The sequence below is a fragment of the Lonchura striata genome, chromosome 4, assembly GCF_046129695.1.
Source record: "Lonchura striata isolate bLonStr1 chromosome 4, bLonStr1.mat, whole genome shotgun sequence".
Taxonomy (NCBI): Eukaryota; Metazoa; Chordata; class Aves; order Passeriformes; family Estrildidae; genus Lonchura; species Lonchura striata.
This window is the reverse complement of record NC_134606.1, coordinates 35,573,844-35,597,455: the sequence shown is the minus strand read 5'-3', so window position 1 is coordinate 35,597,455 and position 23,612 is coordinate 35,573,844. Positions and strand designations below refer to the sequence as shown.

Here is a 23,612-nt window from a genome sequence, read left to right as displayed (position 1 = left end):
GAAAAGCAGTTTGGCCAAAGCAATACAGAATACAACAGGCTGCTGAGGGGCCACACTGTCCTCTAGACTTATTGCAGTAACCCCCTCCTCTCACCTAAGAGTGACAGAATTGCAGACACAAGCACACTTGTAGCCACATCTTCAGGACCATGAGGCCCCACATGCATTTGATAACATCTGTGGCTCCTGCTTCTCCCCTCAGCTTAGGGCCACAGCTGACCCATGTAACCCAGCATAGTGTGCCTGGGTATAGCATTTTTTCCTTAGATAAAAATTGATACCAAGTTAAATAGGCTTGAAACACAGGTTGTGAAGAAAAATGTAGTGCATTCAAAATATTGAAAAAATGAAATTTTAGTTGAAATCACAAGGTTTAAACTCAGATGATTATAATGTAAGTAAGTTCTCAGACAAATGAGTAAGAGTACAACCCAGCTTTGGATGGAGAGTTTGGAAATCACTGGGAATTCTGAAATTTCAAACCAGGTTTCCATTCAGTATGAGGTTAAACATCACAGTAATGTCTTAATTTCTCAGAGATTTTTGATACATCAGTTATGCAAATGAACTTTAGAAAAAGGAGAAGAATACTCTATACCATGACTTCTCATTAGTTAATATGATATATGGGGTGTAGAATACAATTACAGACACTCATTAAAATGGCACAAAAGCAGAAGAATACTAAAAAGAAAGGTTAAGTTGCATGTATATCTCAAAGGAGACTAGAAAATGATGAAAATAAAATTTTCTTATTTATCATAAAGATTATGGTAGAAAGGAAAAAGGAATAATAGGAATTTCTATCTTATCATTAACAAAGAAGTCTCTGAGTGAAAAAATTACTCTGCTATAGGGTATGTATCACAAATTTTAGAAGATTTTCAAGGATTATCCAGACATTAGCATTTGTACAATAAAAGTGCATGATAAGTATTTCCAATTTATTTTAGATAACACTTCAAAATATCTCTATCAGTATGTTCCTCCTCCAAATGGAAATTGAGAGAACCTTTTCTCTTAGGGCAGCTCTGCAGTTGTGATAAAACTCAACACTGGAAAACACTCCTCCTTAATTTTGATCATAGCAGGACATTCCTTATGAGCACCACTTATTCAATTTTCTCTCCCCAGTATTTCAGCAGAATCCAAATTAATCATTCTAATCTTAAATTTTAAGACATGTTGAATCATACTGGAGAGCAAAAATTAAAAAATACATAGATGAGAATGGAAGAATTGTAGCTTCTTTTTTTCTCAGGAGACTATATAAACTGTGCATTCTTAGGCTTTGCTTTTTAGGATTATTGTGCTTATGATTGTTCAGTTATTGAAATAGTTTTTCACAATTAAAAATAAAACATAATAACAATATTATTTATGTTAATCCCCTCATTTTTCAAATAATCCCAGAGATGAGCCAAATATCTCAGTTCAATAAAGCTTCACTTCAGAATCATAGAATTAGAGAATTATAGAATGGCTTGAGTTGAGAGACTCTAAAGATCACCTAGCTCCAACCCCCCTGCCATGGGCAGGGACACCTTTCACTAGATGAGGCTGTTCAGAGGCAAATCCAACATGGTCTTGAACACTTCCAGGGATGGGGCAGCCTCAGCTTTTCTGGGAACCCTGTTCCAGTGCCTCACCACCCTCAAAATGAAGAATTTTTTCCTGATATCAACACCTACTCTCTTTCATTTGAATCCATTCACCTTTGTCCTGTCCCTGCCTGCTCGTGTCTGGGTTGTGCACCTGGCCACTGCACACCTTTCAGCTCATTCACATTGGCCCCTTGCTGTATGAGCTAGGGCAGGGACAACTTGCCTTGGCAGCCCTATGTCCCTTTTTTCTGACTGAGCCAGGCTGTGACTACTGCACTGCATGTAGACCTTTGGATTTCAGTAGCTCTTCAGATCCCACATTGTAAATGTGGTCGTGGCACCTAATGAACAGGTAAAGCCCCCGACTGAGCAGTTTCTGAATTATTTCAAGTCTATATTTTCTTAAGGTACCTAAAATTAAAGTTTGTTCACTCTTCGGATAGTTTTGGTTTGTTTGCCAGTTATTAAAACTGCATTACCTTGCACAAAGCACCTGTACATTTTAACCCTCTTCTGAATTCAGCGAGAACATTTAAAATATACCAAACTGTCACATTTATCATAACAATAAATGTTAAATATATTTTCAGTTGTAACCACTTTCCTACCTGTATTGTAATGCTTGGTGCAGTAACATAAATCCTTTTCTTCTTTCAGCAGAAACTGTGGCAGAGTGAGACCTTCTGCTACTTGAACTGCTCCCTTTTCTTGCCACTCAAAAATGAGATCATTCATTGTGTATCCAACTAAAACAAAGAAAAAACACAAATAAACTCTAAGTCTGCCTCCAATTTCAAAAGTAGTAACATATCAAATTAAAATATTTTAAGTAAATGTTATGAAAAGGAGGAAATACACAGGGTCTGATTGTTAATCACATTTTTTTTCTGCCATTCTATACCACACTGAATTGGAAGAGACAAAACAGCTGTCTTATGAAACTGTTTTAAATTCTTATAATTAGATGGTCCATTAATGGATTCCACAGAAGCATTTAAATTAGCTAAACATCCAAATCTCTTGGGTGTTTGGGAACATCTTTTTCTCCTCAATCCATAAAGGATAAAATAGGCCCTTTACACTCAGATATCTTCCTCCTTTTACTTGAGATAAAATGTGGATTGTCAATGTTATGCTTATGGATTTGTGTCAATTTGAATGGTTAAGTGCAAATTGTTCAAAGACAACGAGTTCAAAATTCTGCAGTAGTCTTAGCTGAAATGAAAAACTGTTTTTCTCTCAAACTGGAACAAGACATGGCAAAGCAGTTGATTATAATGTTCTCATATTAACTGACTGTGACATATAATATTAATAAGAACTCTGCTTTAATATTCAGACTCCTGCATTTATCCATACCTCATGCATGTGTATAAGATTAGCTATAACAGCAAAAGACATAGTAATCAGGGCCCAGACTTTGCAACAGACAAGTAATTTTTCCTTCTATTTCCCTCTCTCAAATAAATATTTGCATGGTTTATCACTGGGGAAAATACTCATAGTTCTTCTGAATATGTGATGTGTTAAACTTTTTCATGCATTTCATTCTAATTTTATTTCTAAATAAATTTTATCTGGTTATTACAACTGGAAAAAAAATATTTCATATTTTCATTCAAGTTTAAGCCACATATACTAGAAGGAACCAGAAGGTAAAAGGAGAATTTTTTCATGTGATTTATATAGCTTTCAGCTTCACTGCAATATTTTTTCTGCTTTAGTCCAATACTAATAAGCTGTTGAAAATAACCTGCTAACCTTTCAGTATCAAATTGCTGTTTAAAGTATATTGTTCAGAACCTTCTAAGAGTAACTGTCTGCACAAAGTTACTGATATTTTGAGTTCCAGCAAAAAAATGATCCTCTTTGCTGTGTGGGCATAAATCTTACTCCATTATATTCAGTGACTTTGTTTCTCTTTTAATACACCTATAAATGGCATTCAGTGACCTGATCTGCTGACCTGAAAACTGAGATAAATTTCATTTTTTCTGACCTATGTTGAATGAAACTAGGAGCTAAGAATTAGTGTTTATAAATGAAAAAAATATTTTTAACACTTCTTCCTTCTAAATTCTTGATGTTTCTTTTGGGAGAACATGAATAGAGGGTATTCACAGGAACTCAGGCTGACTGTTGTTGATTTACTTGGCACTTTTTTTGAGGCTGGATAAATATGATAAAAATGAGACCACCACATCTTTTTAAGTAAGTAATTAAGACCAGAATTGCTCATGCCACTACAAACATATATCAAGAAAACATATGCTTTTCTTATCAATTGCACAATATTCTATAAACACAGTTAAAATTCACCATTAAATGCCGTAAACTGTGGAAAATCTTATCAAACTTTGCATGAATTCAGACAAAAAGCAGTTGTGTGTAAAGCAGATTACCACTTGAAGCATGTAGATCATGGCCAGAAGTGATACTCCCTGAGTAAAACTCATTGAACTGGCAAGAAACAACTGTTGTGTCAAAATGTATTTCACTAAATCAAATTCATTCATCTTTAATGCATGCTTTTAATTTAGATTTTCTACTTTGCCCACTATTTTTTCTATAATGCAATATAGTACAAATAATAGCAGCATATTCAAAATGCTGCTGTAGTAATTAGTTTTTGTCATGTTTACATTTTAAATGACCAAATATATCATTAGCATTCAAAACTATAGCTTCAGTTTTGTAACTCAAGGTCATAGTCACAAATTAAAAGTGCCTTAAAATACAGAGAACTTAATGGAGAGTGAGTCTCTGTTATACCAAATAAATTTAAAATAGTATAATGTTTCCACTAGTATGTTAAATTAAATCACCTTGAATGAAATCAAAAGAAAATGTATTTTTCAATTAATTTTATGAAGAAGACCTGCTGAATAGCACAGTGCTTAACTCTTAGAATCTCTCAGTGCTCATGGTACTATGTGCATTGTGCATAAGGGGAAAAAGACATTTTTATAGAAATCACTCTTAAAATAATCAGTGGTTACCATACTGTAGTATTTATTTTATTAGAGTTTAGGTATGTGGTGTTATATATGCAATGAATCTAAAATACAGTCCCCTAGCACACTAATTTTGGAACCTCTGCTGATTAATTGTAATAACTATCCCTGTCCTGTTCTAGAAATACTAAACCTGAAGTCCACCTGAGCCTACTTGCTACCTGATTAACAAATTGCATTATCTTTAAAACAATTTAAAAAAATGTCATTCAGTAGCATAAATTTAACTAAAAGTCTAAATGCCTGTTGCTGATACTGGTCTGTTTTTGAAGATTAGAAATACACTGTGTGTATTTTCCAGCGATCTATGAGATAAAAAAAATATGAGAAGTTGTGTTCCATTACATGGTTATCACTGTGCAAATGGAGCAGTAAAGTGTGTCTTGAAATGTGAAGGCTTTATTCTGAATGGATATGTGGCTATCAGTGCTAGAAGTGTTATATTGTTAGACATATGCAACTTGTAAGAACTGCACTGAAGTATGTCACAGTTATAAAGAACAAGAGATTTCTCTTTAGGGCCTATAAGGGATTAACTTCAACCCAGCATGAATTTAGCCTCTCATTAAACCAGAAGCTTTTCTTTTTTGATTATGAGGTGGTGACTATTATAAATTGCTACCAGATATTTTTTTTTTTTTACCAGTGGCTGGGAAGTATAGTATTATGTAGGGAATTCCTAGTGGATAAATATTATAGTTGAAAGTAGGACTGTCAGTCACTAGCCTAGGTAGTATATAAGGGTGCAGCTCACTGGTGCAAAAAGTGAAACTTTTATTCTACATGAATAGCTGAAAGCAATGGAGGCTATGGACTAGCATGGTCTTCAGGACCAGTCCAACCTAAATCAAGTGGACTGGTAAAGGTTTCTGTCACTGAAATGCAGTGCACTAGGGTTTGGCTTTGCAGGGCATGAATGAATAAAGGCTGGAAAGGGAAGTAGAGTTGTTAATTAGTGTTTTATGCGACAAACTCTTCATCTTCTGTGGCTGAAGAGGGCAGTTAGAAATGTATTTCGTTTTGTCTGGCTACTGTGCAGTACTCACTCTTACTTAATTTTGTAAAGATATTACTAATTATACAAAATCTAAATGGTATCCTCACAGAACTATAAAGAAATTATAGGAAAAACAATCTTGTTATATTTGAACAGTATTGCTTAGGAGTTATAGGGCTGGTTAGGTTACATTAATACTCTATCAACCCAAAGTCTGAGGTCTTGCACATTTAAAATGCAAAAGCAGGTGGTAAATTTTTGGTAATTATATGAAAAAGACATCATTCCAGGAGGAGAATGTTTCCAGGGGGAGGATTTCTCAGGAAGACTCAAGAACTGTGTGAATGCATGGCACTTTAGCCTCTGTGCAAATAGTTCTCTTAAAGAGACAAGCAATTTTCAGGAGCCTGAAGTCATTCCAGGTAATTAGCTAATGAAGCATATAATAGCAGAATGAGTGCTCTGCCTGAGATGAATATGCTGAACTAGGGAACATTTATAATTTGCTAGAAGAGAAGAAGGCCTGCAACAATTGGGAAACTTGGTTTTGGTCTGCAGAAATATTATTTTAGAAAATGATGTTTTCTAAAAGAGAGTAGGTGATAAGTGTGACAAAATGAAAGTAAAACTCTGTTACACTAACAGAGGGAGAAGGTGGAAGAGATAAGGCATTAATGAAAAGTAGTTCACAGGACTTGTCCCTGGAATAGTTGATGGAGGATTTTGAATAACTAGACAGCAAATAAAATTAAATTTAAGTGGTATTTTATTTAGTCAATGTAGTCTATTAAAAAAACTGGCAGATGGTTGACATAGGTATAGTAGCTTTAGCCTTCAGACAGCACTGAAAATTGTTTAGCTACAATGAGAATTTTCAGCATTTTCAATTACAGGTTCTGGAAAAATTTCAGGAAAAAGCAATGTGATCCTGCTGAAATATTTCTAAGTATCAAGGGCATCTACAGTGTCGTGAAAGAAAACCCAAACTTCTCTTAGTCTGACTCATCTTTCCCAGAAAAAAATATCTTTTCTAAAATGGTGTTGCCTAATATGAAGTTCCTGAAAGAAAGAATTAGACTGTATCTTTGTAATTCTTTTGCATTACCATTAATAATAAATATAAACTTTTCCTTCATCCAATTTTGATAGTATAGGACTAAAGCCTGCCTTAAAGAAATAGAGTCCCATTCAACCCACATTGGTCCACATTACTCTATAGAACTTACTGTAACCAAGATATTTATATCAGTTGCATCTTAAAGCTAACATGCAACTGATATTTATTTATTTTAGCTAATTCAGTATCAGTGGTAGGCAATAAAAGCCCATTGTCTCGTAGACAAGATAGTGAACATCCAACAAATTTGTCTTGAAGAATTGTTGAAATGTCTAACATCTCTCCTGCTTCTCCAAGGACAACACTGTTACAGAAACACCTTATGCAAGGCAAGGATCTCCCCTGTACCTTTAGAGACTCTGCACCTTTGAACTGCCATTGTCTTGGCAATTCCAACATAATTCCCAGCTGACATTGTTTTATTTGCTTTTCTGTCCACCTTTAGCACACCTTTCCAAGCCATGAGCAAACTTGTGATCCAGCTGAATATCAATATATCCTGTAAATTTTATACTCATTCTTTTTCATTACAGGAAGGCTGTGCTTCCCTTGTGTCATTTTGAAATATCTACAGGTATATTAAAACTCAACTCTTTTCCTCACGTTCAATAAACAGACACATGCTCAGCATGAAACAACTGAGCAGAGTAATTTTTTTTTTTTTTGTAGAAGAGTTTAGTTTAACTACAGCATTTATTTTTTAATCCCAGTGATTTATCTAAATAACATTCTAATTTCTTTAATTTTTGGCACGGTACAGGTGCAAACCCAACAGTTCTTTAGGTCTCCAATTGAAGCAAGAGTTACAGTCATGTTGACTAGGGTTATTCCACTACTCTTCTGTTGGGCATCCCATCAGTTTGCCCCCAGGACAGGCTGCCTGCACATTACTGTTCCTAACAGCATGACAGACATTTGAATTGTGCCCTAAATTCCCAGCAATGTAGCAGGGAGAAGACATGAAAGAGCTAAGGAATCTGGTTTTGGCTTGAGGTTAGAACAAATTCTTTTACATTATGCATTAAATATATTAACTTCAGAAATGAGCTGTGATTCATTTCAAGGCTAAATTTGTGTTGGAGCTCCAAGAAGGCAAGATTTTACTCAATGTACTTCTGAGCTGCTTTGCAAAGTGTCTGCCCCTTGCATTGCCCTCTAAGTTGGTCTGAAGGAATCTCTCCCTGGGGAGTTATAGGCTTATTTTTCTTAGCCTGAACTTTGGAAAAGAATAACATTTCAGCTCAGCACTCTAGCATATCTCTCAAATTTAGTATTCTTGCTGAAGCCTATAGGTGTTCAGCTATCACTTTTATTCCCATTTTATGCTAGTTTCTAGCAACAGCTGTACAGTTCCTAATGCCCTTTCATCCTGCATTGGCATTGCATCAGCTCATTGGAGCTGATGACCACAAGTATCCTGATCTTTGCAGCTGTGTGTCATGTCTCCCTTCAGATAGACACAATAGTCTGAGTCACTCATCTGCAGAATAAAAACCACAGCCTGAGCAGTTGATATTTTTTATGCTGCTGAAATGGAAAGGAGAGAAGCAGTATGGTTCTATACCTATGGTTCTATATACAGACAGGCATTGTACCACACACTTAGCATGCCCATAATTTCTGTCATTCACCTGATGATTCCCTGGCAGATAAGAAATACACTCCAGTTATTTTATATTTCTTATTTTGTCTTTATGTTGTTGGAAAGGAAAAATGTGCACATACTTTTCTGTAATGCATTAACTTGTACTAGTGCAGCCTCCATATCCATCCTTCCATTTGTACAAAATCCAAATTAGAGACAGGGGAGAAAGAAATTCTGCAAATAAGAATCATGTAGTACAGAGGGAATTTTCTTTAACAATCCAGAAGACATGAGCATGATTGCTTAGAAAGACTAAAATGCCTCCATAAATCCAAAAGGGGAAAAAAGGGCCACTATTCAATATAAAACTCAACATAAAATTAAAATTATGAGGTAAGAAAGTGTTTTATACCTTACCCATGTTTCTTTTCATAGTATTTTTTCTTTTGGAACTTAGACTTTTCAATATTTGAAAATTCAGGGATATTAAATGTCACATAAAGTTATAATTGTAATTTAAGAATAAAGGAATGCTGTGAGGTAAAAGAGAAACTTAAAAAAGAAGGACAACAAGCTCTAGTCAATATGAAAGAAAAACATTTCTTTCTGGGGAGATAGGCAATAGAAATAAATACGTATCTAGCTGACATTTCTTTGTATCTTATTCAAGCAGAACAAAACTAAAATTATCCCACATGCCTATAGGCTGCCCTGCTGTAAGGCATAGAACTGTAGAAGGGATGATTTCATATGTGCATTTTCATTTGCTCCCTTTCTAAGATAAAAAAGCAGCTATTCTAGCTGCTGAGAAATCATTTGGTAAAATAAATCCTTTAAAAATAGAAGACATTTATACTGAAATATTTCTCAGACACTTCATGATCTAATGAAGTACTTTTACCAGGGGCAAATCAAACTGCTTCGATTGACCTTGGAGAAAACATTACATGTGTCAGCTAAAAATAAAGATATCATTTGGGAATAAAGGCTGTACATGATTTTTTCTCTTAGACTTATCTATGATGGAGCTACAGTATCAATACTGAAGGAAAGTATCTAGTACTAAAAGAAATTATTACTTAAAGGAAAGAAAACAAAACCCACGATCTGTTGGTTATAACTGCCAATCTTTGCAACCCAGTGGTAAGATGAGTGAAAAAAAGATGAGTGATTTATTCTAATTTTCTTAGTGACACATTCTGGATCAAGGCTTGCAAGATCAGACACAGTTTACAGAAACTGTGAGACAAATGGGCCTTGTAAATTCATAATGTATGATGTCCTACACAACTTGGAAAAAACAGCAATGATCACCACTTCAAAAAGAAACATCTGGAAGCACGGCTACTGCTGTTTTGCTCCTGCAAACACTTTGGTTTCTTATAACATAGCCTGGTGGTCAGATCATTCACTCAGGACATGAGAGGACTGTGTTTTCTGTTTTGAACCCAAATGTCTTCCACTTCACCAGACAAGGCATTAACCACTAGGGTTACTGCTTTGATCCCTCTGTTTACATTGTCTCACTGTGCACCAAAAAAATGCAAGGCAGACAGCCAGAGCAGAGTATGACACTATGGCCCAGAAATTAGAGATGCTTGGGTGGAATCAGGCTCTCAGTTCTTACCTCAGGAGATTTGATTTGAAGCCTGGGAAAATGCCAAATGCACCCATCGTCCTTTTTTCTTTTATAATTTTAAATAGAACTAGATGCCTTTTAGCCAGAGAGTCTGGAATCTGAAAGTTTCTGCTCAGCCTTTCCTAATTTTTGGAAATTGGTCAGAATTCACTCTCGTATAAACTACTTTTTTTTTTTTTTTTAACCTGGTTACTCTTCTTCCTGGAATGTAGATATTTTTTGTAACACTTCTAAGTTGTTTATTTCCTTTCTTGTCCTTCCTGTACAGAGAAACTCCCTATGGACAGGTGAATTCCTGCTCTCAAAGGTCTAGGATCTTGGAACTTAGGTCACTGTACATATCTGTTTTGGATCTGTCCCAAAATAATCTCAGGGAACTTCTGCCTTATTCTTGCAAACCTAACTGGTTATTCTGCTGTCAGACACGTAAGCATATCCAGAGCTCACACATGCTGCAAAACTTTCTGCCTCAGGCCATCATCTTTTCCCATAGTCTGTTTTTTGATGTCTGAAATTACAGGTAAAATAGAATTAGACAAGGCAATATGGGAAAAGCTTCATTACTTGCAACTTCCTTATGAAATCAAATTTGATCTTTCTCTGTGAATAAAGAATTTGAAGCACTCATCTGTATTTTCTTCAGCTCTCCTTTTGTGTGAACCTCTCTTTACCATGTGAATGTGCAGCTGGGAATTTACTCCCACTGAATTCAATGATTAAAAGCAAGACTTCAGTGAGAAATGTTCTGCTGGAAAGTACAGTAACATCTATAGTAGTGTTCAACTAATAAATGTTGGTTCCCTGTGGCGTAGCTTGTGGGAACTGTGGGCTCCTGCAAGGTTTCTCTAAAGCAAAGCAGATGCCTGTTTGTTCAAGAATGCTCAGTTGTTGTCTGACCTGTCCTCACAACAGCTGAAAGAGAGGAAAATTGCAGCTGAGTTTTATGAAACTGTTAAAGCAAAAGCTTAATAACTTTTTAAAGCATTTTTAATGATATATTTTGCTTTCTCAGTCAAACACTATGATACTTTCTCTTTGAAGCATAATTGTATTTAGTGAGTATACCTGCCATCTGCATGTATGATACAACTGCCTTCTGTTAACCTGTGTTTAGTCACATTAATTATACACGTGACATAGGTTATCAGTAGGATTGTCTGCTCAGGTTGGCTGTAGAGTTTAGCTGGATATATAATGTTGTCCTAATTTCCTTGACATTTGCAGCAAATAACGATCTCTCCATTTTAGTCAAGAAAATTTCTGCTGTCAGATTCAGCTGTTGCCCTCATATTGAAAGGCTGCTTCATAATGTTACCATCTGTCCATTGTAATAAAGGATAGATCTGGCTTTTATACTCACCCTGCAATAATCTATAAATAGCATACCATACAACAAACAGTTCTGACATACTGACTGATAGATAATTACCTTCCCTTCCCCTAGGTGTTGTTTTGTTCCAGTAAAAAAAGAAAAAATCTCCAAAAACTGTTAATAAAATTATGTTTGTTGTGTTTCTGGTCTATGATATATTTCAAATAATCCAGTATGTTCATTCTATATGCAAAATTATTTTATTTTTGAAATATTTTACTTATTGGACCTAAAATTGTAAATCTAGATATTTTAGATGAATACTTCTTAATCTGCCTTGGTCCTGTCATTCATTTTCACAAACTTCAGGTTGCTGAAACCTTTCAAAGAATGCTTTATTTTATTTTTGTTCTTTGTATCATTAGGAGAATTTCTCTGTTACAGCTCTCTTTCAAAATCCTCTCAATTTAAGGGAAACAGCAATTCCCAAATACTTCATATCACAAGGAAAATGAGAATACAATGCATCAGACAGAATAGTTGATTTCTCCTTTTGTGAGTGTGGTCATGCCTTGAAATGGCATAGCTGCTTTACACTTTCCACCCTCCTTTAAGTATCAAGATATCAAGGTAGAAGATAAGTAAAATATATATGTTAGAATATAATAATTTTATTTCATGTAAAGTCCCATCAATCACTTCTTTTAGTTATTCTTATGTTTCCTTTATGCTCTCCATACTATTTACCTCCTGCATGTGTGAACACAAAGACTTATGGTGAAACCCTATATGCAGAAATTTTGTATAAACAGTCAGAGTTTAATGGTAACTTCAGATTTACACAAAACTCTTGATTTTCAGTTCAAATAGGTATGAAAGAACATCTTCCTCTCAAAATCATACATATTTCACAGACTCTATTAATAAAATAGAGGATTAATTTTGAAAATTTGTTCTTGTGCCACTACAAGGGATTTTCCTACCTCCTGTATAGCTGTTGTAATCCCTGCAAAAGTATGTATAGGATAATACATTACGCAAACTTACAGCTTTCCAGCTGCATTATACATGTTTGCACATCCATTGGAAAATTTTTGAGATCCATGGGACAGGAAAGTATTAAAGTCAATCTGAAAGAACACAAAAAAACATTAAAAACATACCCCCCAAAAAAGCCATAGAACTGTGGAGGAAGAACACATTAACTCAATTGAAGCAATTACAAATAGAATATGTGCTTCAGTAGAAAGCTCTCAAAAAAGATCTCTATTACCTGAACCCATCTAACTCAGCCTAGTATAACAACATAGAAAAAAAAATTACAGACTTTTAGAAAACTAGATTTTTCACTAGGGTTGCCTAAATTAATGAGAAGTCGAAAGCAACACTGTGCCTTTTTGTGCTACAGCAGAATTATTGGACTGTTCCAGTATTTCAAATCCTTGGCATAAAACTTACCCAAATTTGCAAGAATTTCATAGCATATGTCAGCTGTTATGGTGGAAAAATGGTTTTATGTGTTACTGTCCTAAAATAAGGTGCTAAAAAAGTAAACATAAAGGTTTAAAGAAACATTTTATGATATTAATGGTAAACCAAAAGATGGCAGCAATTTTGAACTGTAGCTATGCGTCAGTGTTAGTCCAAATACTTCCTGTGAAATTCTTTGCAAATCATAGGCAAGAGGTATCTTTAAATTTTAAATTTAAAAGAAATGTATTATTTATTATAATAATTTGTAAATTATTTACAATAATCTGTCTTTTGAGTAGAACTTCTCTGAGGAATCAGAAAGAAGAATTTATAAGAGATAAAGGGATATGTTTTCCCTCCCTGGCCATGCCTAGGTATCCATTCATGATTCAGGGCCATGACTCTACCTTCATTAATCAGTTCAGTTGATAGAATGTCCTACAAACACCTGAGGAGCTTCAGTTAAACTGCTTACATATAAGGCTCTCCTAGCATGAAAGTGCTCTAATCCCCCTCTCTTGAGCCCACTCCCCTGATTTTGTCACTGGGGCTAAAGTGACGTGGGTGGTAGCTGGCAAATATGTATATTTATTTTCCCTATTTTTTACCTTTTTTTTTTTGTTGTTGGTGGTGGTGGTGGTGATCAAACCTTCTTGATTCATTGTTGCTGTAATTTCTGTTTAGCCAGACAGTGACAGAGCTGCATCGGGAGAGTCTGAGGAGGGAAGTCAGACCCATCCCCTATTCCCATGCTGTTTAAAATAGTTCCAAAGACAAATTCTGGCTAGTAGGCTAGTAACACAGCAAATTATTTCAGAGGCACCTGGACTTTGTGCTTCAGTGAACATTTTAGTGTTTTATATTAAGTACTCCTTGAGTTAGGAACTGTTACCTTCCATTATTTTCTTGTTTGAATTGATCCAATGCAATTGGGTGCAAAAAATGCAATGCAAATAGGGATGAGGAGAAATTAGGGAATGAAAGAAAGAAGCAAATTTTAAAACTTTTTTTTTCTTTTTCATATCATCACACTAGCAATTAACATATCTCCCCTAATCAGAAGGTTAACTCATTCAAATGCACATAACTAAACTAGATGTCAGTGATGTGCCTTTAAATCTGTTTTAGAAACTCTAATTAAACTCTTAATTAAATCCAGGCAACATAAACTTTCTGGCTTCATAAGAAACAGAGGAACTATTTGGTATCTGCTTTCAGCACATTTGATGTTGTCTTTATAATTTAATATAATTATATTTCTCACATTTGGGGTTTTTCACCCCATTTCATGTGGCCATGAACTTGGTCTGAATTGTACTGAAGTTTCAACTCAACTTGTTTCAGCTGAGTGGTGGGGCCTATACTGTGTGCTGTGTGTATTTGGAAGGAGCTGGGCGAGGTGAGGAGTTATTTGATTAGAGTGGAACAACAGCCAGTGCATCTTAAGGTGACTCAGTCTGCAGATAATTGATTTAGATCTATTTCTACTTGAACCCATAGAAGGAATCTTTTTAACCTACTTTGAATCTGTTTTAAGTGACAGAATGCATGTTGTGACACTGAAGATTGATTATGCTCCCAGAGTGGCAGACTAACTTCCTTTTGGATATGAAATTCTTGTAAGAATTTTAATGCAACCCTTTCTCCTTGTGTAAGCTTGGAAAAGCACTGCCTAATGGCACTGGAAGGAGGAAGGAGATTCTTGCCACTGACACATCCATGCAAGTCAAAAGTTTTCTTTCTCTCCAATATACAAAGTGTTTACAGATTCCCAGTGTCTCTTAAAAGAGTCTAATTACACATTAATTCAGTGTCATAAAAGCATGCAAAGCAAAACAGAGTGGACAATAGTATATTTATTTTGTAAAGACTAACATTTTGCACAAGTGAATCACTGCTTCAATACCAAATCTAGTGGGGCATTAGCATACTTATATCCAATGTGTTTCTCATTAGATTGGGCTTTTGAAGACAGTGGTAAAATCCCTACTGATGTCTGTATTAAAAGGAAAGTGATGGGAAGAAAAGTGGGATAATTAGATTTTGTCAATACTTATGATTACTGCTTTCAGCTTAAAACCTTTTCAAAAATTTACTTTCCAGTTTTCTCTCCATCTTCAGAGATGAGTAAATGACTAATCTTTAAATGTCATACTTCCTCAAACAGGCCATGTTTTCAGGTTGAAGTGTAACTGCAATATGCAGAAAGGGGGAAAAGCAGTAACATTGGATTGTCAATGACATTGGAGGCCACAGACTGTGAAACGCCTACATAGGCCAACTCAGATTATAATACTACAGGATTGTTTGTTCTGTGCAGTGTCCTAGTTCCTCTAGGCTCAGTACCTGTACTTTAAAACAGGAAAGATAATTTTCTTATTACTTTTACTATGTGCATGCCTAATAAGTGATCGTTTTCTATTTTATTATTAACAATGAATATTGACAAAATTCTGTGCTCAAAACTCACATATAATAGTTCTGCAAGACTATCAACAGAATATATGTTTTAGAAAATCCTAATTATACTTTTGAGCTTCTATCTGAAACAAACCCATTAGATTAGCAACTCACCTGATGGAATAAAGTACATTTCCATTTTTGAAAATCCGCAACAATTTATTATCTGTTGTAACTTCATGAAAGTTGGCACCTTTTTCATTAGCAAAGAACAAATCAGGTTTCCAAATGGAATCCAGCATGGATGGATCTAAATCTAAAGAGTCATCTGGATATTCACTGTATGCGAGGCGTGGATCGTTCCAATTCTGACGGAGAAAGATGTTCACTCGGTAATCCTGAATAAAAGAGAAAACAAGCAAAGCTTTATCAAGCATAGGGATTTAGCTTTTATTTCATTTCTTAGCCTTGTAATCCCTTGTCCATCTGTGGATGACAAAAGAATTACTTAGCTGAATGCCAGAATGATACCTATTTATATTAGTGGGGACACAATGGATAAGAATAAAGATGCATTTCATGGCAATCAAAAAAAAATCCTGAGATATGGAAATCCAACCTCCATGTACAGTTCATATAATTCCATATAACTATACCCTATCTATTTACCTATTCTATCACAATTTTGTCTTGAATTTGAAATGGGAAGCATAGAAAAAGTTTTATGGTGTTATCTTTTTCTCTTTGAACCCTGGCAGGGGTATTCCCACTTCCCTCTCTCTGTAAGGGGTATTCCCACTTCCCTCGCTCTCTGTCCCACAGTAACTGAAGTTAAATTAATTATTTTTCTTTCTAATCCTTACTTGTTTTAGACCTACCACATAGGCTTTCAGAGCCTCAGTTCTCTATTGAACATTGTGCGAGCAGTAACTTGCTATACAGCAGTCTGAGGAGGGCCCATGTTCCTCCTCTCTTCAAATAGGGTAGAGACACTAAAAGTCTTTATGATAATAGCTACAAGTGCAGGAACCTGAATTTCTACAGAAATTCCTGTCTTAATCAAGAGTGCTTTTACAGTAAAGATGAGTGAGTGCTTCAAACTTCTGGAAGTCATTTTGAAGCTGCACATACATTCTGTCAGAAATATATTTATGGCTCCTCTTTCTTACAACTTTACCACTCTGAAGATACTTGGTTTTACATGAAGGTGAATAATACCTTCTCATTACATTGCATTTAGAAGTGACACTGAATATAAGGGCATAGGAACTATACTTTTATTGGTCATAATAAGATTTTCCTCATTATTTGAACTGCATTAATGAAAAAGATCAAAATAAAATAGAGAAAAAGATAGGTTAGCTGCAGGGAGAAAATGGCCACTGGATGTCAGACCTTACATGACACTTCTAAATATAACAGAAGTAAAAATAACTCACTTTTTTATGGTTGAAAAAGATTATGAAAATTAATTTTAATAAGACAACTTTTTGAGTCAGGACAGGAAATTAAGTATACAGGGCAGAAATAAAATTTAGCCAAAAATTATGGATACTAGTTTTTATAGGTTAGAGTAACTAGTTAAAACCCCATTGGTGTAGCAATTGTTGGTTAAAAATCCAGCATTTTATTGATATTTTTCTTAGGAAATTCGGAGCATGCATCCATGTAGTGGGAAGAATCATGCCAACAGACATAATAAAGGACAACAGGAACCTCAATATTCAACATTTATTAATGAGAAACAGTTTTTCATATCTTCAGCATCCTGCTGTTTTGGTCAATTTAATTACTCAGTTTGACTGAGTAAGTAAGGGTAGCCAAATATGCTAAAAACATGCTTACCAAGTATTGCCAATACTTTCCAATATTTGCAAATCATATCGAGAAAGTCCCAGTAAAGAATTTTATGTTCACATAGCTTTAAAAAATTTTAGCACAAAGAAAGTAAGTAGAAAACTACACCTGAAAAATTAAATTAATTCTGTTAATTTAATTAAATAAAAAAATTAAATTAATACTGTTTCCAGAAGAGGAAAAAGGCTCTCTGACCAAATGGAAGCATGCAACATTAAATGCATTGGGACTGTTAATCAACTGCTTTATTTAAAGAAATAAGCTGTTAATTAATTTGTTAAACACAGATGCACACAAACACACCCCAACCCCTTTCAAGAAAGGATTGAAAGACACTTCTTCTTCATCATGGGAACAGCCTCAAAAGTCATAAAAATTTCTTATGAGAATCTGTAGGTATTTTTTATAATTAGTACCATGATGTGATAAAACCAGAGCCAAGGATTTGTAATTTACAGATGTAGAAACAAGCCTGTATTTTATGTGTGTTTCCAAAGTAAGACAAAATTCTTAGACAAGTTTGTGCCTCAGTGCTCACAGAAATATATTGTTGGTGTCTTCTAATAGGAGGGAATAATAACCCCTGAAATATCCCTATTTCTTTGCATGACATCCCAAATACCACGTAGTACCAGTTTCCATTCCAGATTGCTGTATAAAATCAAAAGGACAGGAGGAAGAAGGATGTGGGAGCAATGACAGCTCCACTGCCTTTCCCAGCACAGGTGATCCTTGCACTGAAGGAAACAGCTCTAAACTCGGGGCACTGGGGTGGGAGCACTGCAGCTCTCAGGACTTTGTATTTCAGCTCAACCTGAGATTTATATTTTACATTATATAACCTGGGGTATGTCGATTTACTTTACTTTTCTCAGTGGATTATGAAGAGCTTAGGGACAGGATTAGTTATAGAGTAAAGGTCTTCTCACATGTGTGAGACAGAACAGGTGAAAAATGCATTGCAGGAATGCCAAATGAAAAAGGAAAATGGAGAATAACAAATGATGGAATCCTTTCAAGATTATATTAAGTTATTCTGTATGTCAGTATAAGTAATGTTTATTGGTTTAAATTGTTTCCAGCTTTTAAAATTAAAAAATTCCTGGTTCAGTTTTTCTCACTGAAGAAACTGGAGATACTTTTCATTGTTATCCCCCTTGAAAACTCTGCCTTAAATTGGCGCTCATTATTCACTTAAAATATATCCTAATCTATCCAAAGGAAAGAGATATATCTGACTGCTATTTTATGAAGAATAAGTATTCATCATCTCAGTTTATAATTGCACATTATGAGCACAAGACCTAACTGCTTTAAACAAGTAGGGTTGTTTGATGCAAACACAGACACCAGAATCAAACTGCCTGAATTTGTTATCCTACAAGATGCTCTGTATTCTCATGTGCTCTTTGCCTGAAAGGATGCCTCCTAATACAAATAACTGTGACAGAAAAGTTCATTGAGGGGAGGGAGAAATCATTATTTCAGCTGTGGTGACCTCCACAGCCTCATCTGTAACCTCAAGGCTGCCATTGTCTGAACAGCTGCTCTACCCTGGTTCTATGAGAGAGACACGGGTCTGCACTTGTTTCACCATACTTCAAAACCTTAGCACAAGGTGAACCTTCTTAGAGGGTCAGGATGCTGTTCACCTGCTTCATAAGACTCATTAAAATAAAAATTGAAGATCAGGTAATTGCTCTTTGCTGTCCCTGCCAAAACTCAGGCCACCATGGACCCCGGTACAAACGTTTTGATTAGTAATTTCCAGCATATGGTAAAATCTGAAACATTTCCTGGATATTTTGATTTCTACTTCATTATACTTGTACAGATAGAGCTATATTACCACAACACACAGAACATAGCTTTATGGAGATTTTTGCACATATCCTCAAGTTACTAATGTCCTAATTCTCACTATTTCTTTAATGCATTTTTCATGTGCACTTCATGTGGAATCCTTCTAGATCTGAGAGATTCCAAAATATCCCCCTCATTTGAACATTTAATATCAGCTGTTCTCATAATTTTTGTATGGTGTTATTTGAACCAAGTCTTCAGAAATACAGAACTCTCTCTGTTGTCATGCCAAATACTATGATATTTTTACCTAATATATACTTTTAAGTAAAATCTAGACTTATCTTTTGCATAATGTAGTCAAATGATTATTTCACTTGTTTTAACTCACTGTAAAATTTTAACATGGAAATCTTACAGACTTTGGAAGAACACTGTTAAGAGTAAACTTAAGACACTATAACAAATGCTGTTCTTGTGGAAAATTTTTCTTCATGTGTTAACCGTGACACTTGTAATGAAAGCTAATTTTCACTGCCTTACAAGAAAAGCTTCTATGTTGCAGAACACATTGATAGTTTTAATTTTTACTGCTGAGATATTCCAAAGTAATTGTCTTGGTTTCTGAAAAACATGCAACTTGACATGCTTTTTATTGCTGCCTTGACTGGTATAATTAGACAGGATGGCCTGAGGCATAATAGTACTTTGTAATAATATCTTTCCATTTTAAATTTATTCACTGTTCTTAAGCACTGTGGCTGCACATTAGGTAATTAATTACTTTGTCCAAACTGATGGAATTTTCTATTTTTCCTTTACATAGCTGAAAATTTCTGACTGGAACAAATGTTTTTCAGCTAACAATTTCAATATGCCTTTGACAAAATTTTTATAGTACAGAAATGCAAATATTTAAATTGAAGTTAGCCACTCAAATTGTCAAGTCATTTTCCATGCAGGTTGCCACTGCCATTGAAAAATCAAAGTAGGAGAAGAACTGTGAAATTCACACTCACATTTGAGAAATGCAAATACAGTTTTTGTATTCAGAAGGAATGCCTTGTATTTCCCTCATGCTTAATCGTTGGTGTTCCATCATTACTCAGACTACTTATGGTGTATCCTTATCTGTACAAAAGGATATGTAAAAGAAAGTGCAGGGAAGGATGATAAAGGACTGGACAGGCCAGTAAATTCTGTGAGAGTATACATGAAAAGCTGTATTTCTTTAAATCGATAATGCAAAGGACTTACATTATAACTTAATTCATTACTTAGCTGCTTTCTGTAAGTATATCAAAGGGGAAGGAGAAAACATTTTAAATCTAAGACAAGAATATCCTTCCTTAACTCTCATTTCAATTCTGAAATGGTTCATCTATTTTCTTATGCTAACAGATACTGGTGATATTTTCACTGCTCTTATTTATTATAGTAAATAAAGGGATTATTTATTTTATATTACATCTTTGCACTGTTACTGGAGTACTGTTTAAATTCCTGTGTTCCCAGCTTAAGGGAACTGTTTGAACAATCCAGAGGAGAGCCACAAAGTTAATAAGAGGTCAGGAAAACCTCTGCTACAAAGACAGGGTGAGAAAGTTGGAGCTATTCAGCTTGGAGAAGAGGAGGTTGAATGAAGAAATTTTTTACTGTGAGAATGGTGAAGCACTGGAACAGGGACATTCTGGGTGCTGCAATCCTGAGAGCATGCAAGGGCAGGGTGGATAAGGCTTTCAGCAGTCTGGTCTAGTGGGAGATGTCCCTGCTCATGATCTTAAAGGTCCGTTCCAATCCCTTAACATTCTATGATTCCAGGGCTGAACTGCAGTAAGGATAGTGCATATATCTAAGCTGTTTGGCATTTCAATTAATGAGTGAAAACAAATTGCAACAAGCTTCATACTCCACCATTAACTGTAACTCATTAATCTGTCAAAGATTTACCATAGCAGCTAAAGAGAAATTAACTGTGATTTAAATCAATTGCTTAGTACTTAACTTTAACTGACAAATTAAATCCGTATCAGAGTACCAATATTTGACTAATGCCAAACATCCCTGAGAACATGCTTTCCTGTACTGAAGAGCTGTAGGGCATTCATTACAAGAAGCAATGCAGATACACTGTTAATTATGATAAAACGTTTGTCTATGGCACAGAGGATTCTTCTTGGTGATCTGTTGCTGGATATTTCCATAGGTGGGATCTCTCTTTCCAGAACTGATTTTGGCAGTGGGTAAAACTAAGGATGTCTTGTTCTGACTCTGCAATTACAGAACCCATAGAAAGGCTGAGAGCAGCTGCAGTACTGTACCACTTCTTTAGTACAAAGCAACTTTGAGAATTTTTTAGAACCACATGATTCCTCCCTCAGACAGCAATGTCTTTATGCATATGCCTTAGGAAAATTCCTCCTTCTTGCAATTTTTGTTTCAAATCTTCCTGTGATTCTTCTGTAAGGAAAAGGGTTCTGTTCCACATACAAACACATGGAAAACCTTCCTGTCTGGTCCTGCCTGAAGTTAGTTGGCTAAACACACTGTGGGTGATTCGAATGTCGAGATTTCAGCCCTTGAAGGCTAAGGATGAGGAACAAGGCCTGTTCAGTTCCTGGAAAAAAGCTCTAATCCTAGTCTATATTGAAAATTGTGGGTGCTCCTGCTCCCTCCATTAAGTAGGACAGCCCAGATGGATGAGGTGAGAACTAATTTGCCTCTGGTCTCATGAAGATTTAAAAATTATTTGAGCTATTCAGAAAAGACTGTTGACGGATTTGAATGAACAGCTCCTCTGAGCAGTAGATTTTAAGGTGTGTATCGATGTTTTCAATATTTCTAGAATTTTGGGTTTTTTTGTTATTTTTTGGGATTTTAGTTTGGTTTTGTTTGTTTCTCATACATTTCAGAACTACTAGATATCCCAATGGTGTCCTGTGAATGGTTTGGTTAAAACTTTATTTCAATTTTACCTAATTCCTTCCAGAGTTTACTCCAATAACTATCCATCAATACTCGTATTGAAGTCAATATAACTAGAAGTCACTTGGCAAACAGCTGGCTAAAACTAGTACTTCAACATTGCTACCTGCAATGTCAGACCTCTCAGACTTCCTTACAAACTTCAAATTTAGAGTTTAGCAAAGAAATTTACACTTCTGCACCTAGTGCTCTCCCTAGGTGTGCCACCTGCTTTCATACCCTTGGATCCTGAGGTGGATTCAGAATCCCTTGGATTCTCAAGTGGTATGACTCCTGTTAGCATTCTGGCTGGTACAGATGAACGCTTCTTGCTTCATTTTCCTCTGGGATGAGTAATACCTCATTTGACACCACTACAAATGATGGAGGATGAGAACCTACTACAACTACTACAGTTCTGTCTTTGCCTTAGAGAAAGTATTGGGTCATTTACAGGATGCTTATTAGACAGAGCAATCAGACTATCATTCAACACATAGCTAAAAAAAGAATAATAGTCAGTAGTTTCTGAGAGAGCCCCTTGTTTTTTTCTTTACTTACACCCTTGTTTTTTTTACAAACCATTCAAAATCAGTTGAATTCAACAATGTGCTACAGTATCTACTTACTTTTCATACCTTTTAGGGCTAAAATATTGAAAATAGATGGGTTTAGTTTATTTTAGCACTGATTTATTTTGTTGAGTTTATTATCAGTAGCAACACTGGATTTTAGTTTCTGTGCTCATATATAATCATCAGAAGTCAAAGATAGTTAATATCTAGGATACTTATTCTTAAAAAGATTAATTATAGTACTGACATACTGTATAATAATGTTTGTCATAGCTCCTACTGTATGTCCTAGAATATTTAGTAATTAAAAATTGAATCAACTACTCCCATATTTAATGGGAGATGTCTGGTCCCTAGTCCTAATGCATTACACTTAAATCACATTTTGTTCAGTGTAATTGCTTTTTTAAGCTTTAGCTCAGGGGCTTTTAAAATGTTTGCACTTTCAAGCAGTAGTAAAAAGGCTTAGATGATAAACGACATGACAATTACATGAACAAACAACATACACTAAGCCTCTGTCTTCATTTGGTCCTTACCATGTTCTCATTTGGCAAAAGATTCTGTTTTTTTTTTCTGCAAGCAAATAATGTGTCCCTGAAGAAGTTTTTGCTGTAACAACAGAAGGTACTTTTTGCTAAGTGAAAAGTTAAGTTTTTCTGAGAATTTTCATTTGTTCATATGAATTTTTGGTGCTATGTATTCCATTTTGTTATTAATGAATTTTATGTTACCCCTTTGAATATGACTGGTTTCAATGAGTGACTGAATGGGCTAATTTTATAATTCTTTACTGAAAACATGTATTTGAAATCACCCTCTGTTTCATCTCTTCAGAGAAATATAGCCAAAATAGATCAAATACAATTTTGGGAATTCCATATTAAATTTCTCTGATGCCTTCCTTGTGTTGATAGACAGGTATGACATTGTCTAGAATAGGTTAAATAAGGTAAAATAAAAGGTAAAGCTAAACTAGGTCAAACCCAGAAGTAGGCCTGCTAACTCCTACAGTCTAAACACCTGCTTAAGTAGGCTATGAGAAGGAATATATTTCTGACTTAAACAAACTTGACTAACTTAAACAAACTCATATGCAGATATGTATTCAGTTTGTTTAACTCATATGACCTTAAATTATGCATGAAATGCACCAAGAGGTCTCTTAGGAAAATCATATTGATTTAGTGGTTTTACAATTATACCATGGCAACACATAAAATCTTATGTGTATTTGAACTGTACTAGTACTGAGAAGAAAGGGAATGATTT

General features: G+C 35.1%; 1 protein-coding gene across 3 annotated transcripts in view; it reads right to left on the bottom strand.

The window, feature by feature from the left end:
- GLRA3 (glycine receptor alpha 3) overlaps nt 1–23,612 on the bottom strand; it is an 86,749-nt gene that overhangs the window by 25,418 nt on the left and 37,719 nt on the right. For all 3 annotated transcript variants that reach the window (XM_021550946.2, XM_021551025.2, XM_021551107.1), the window contains exons 4-6: nt 15,316–15,539; nt 12,316–12,398; nt 2,213–2,350 (exon numbers count right to left, since the gene is read on the bottom strand). In XM_021550946.2, the coding sequence (XP_021406621.1) occupies nt 2,213–2,350; nt 12,316–12,398; nt 15,316–15,539 (445 nt within the window). The remainder of the gene's footprint in view (nt 1–2,212; nt 2,351–12,315; nt 12,399–15,315; nt 15,540–23,612) is intronic.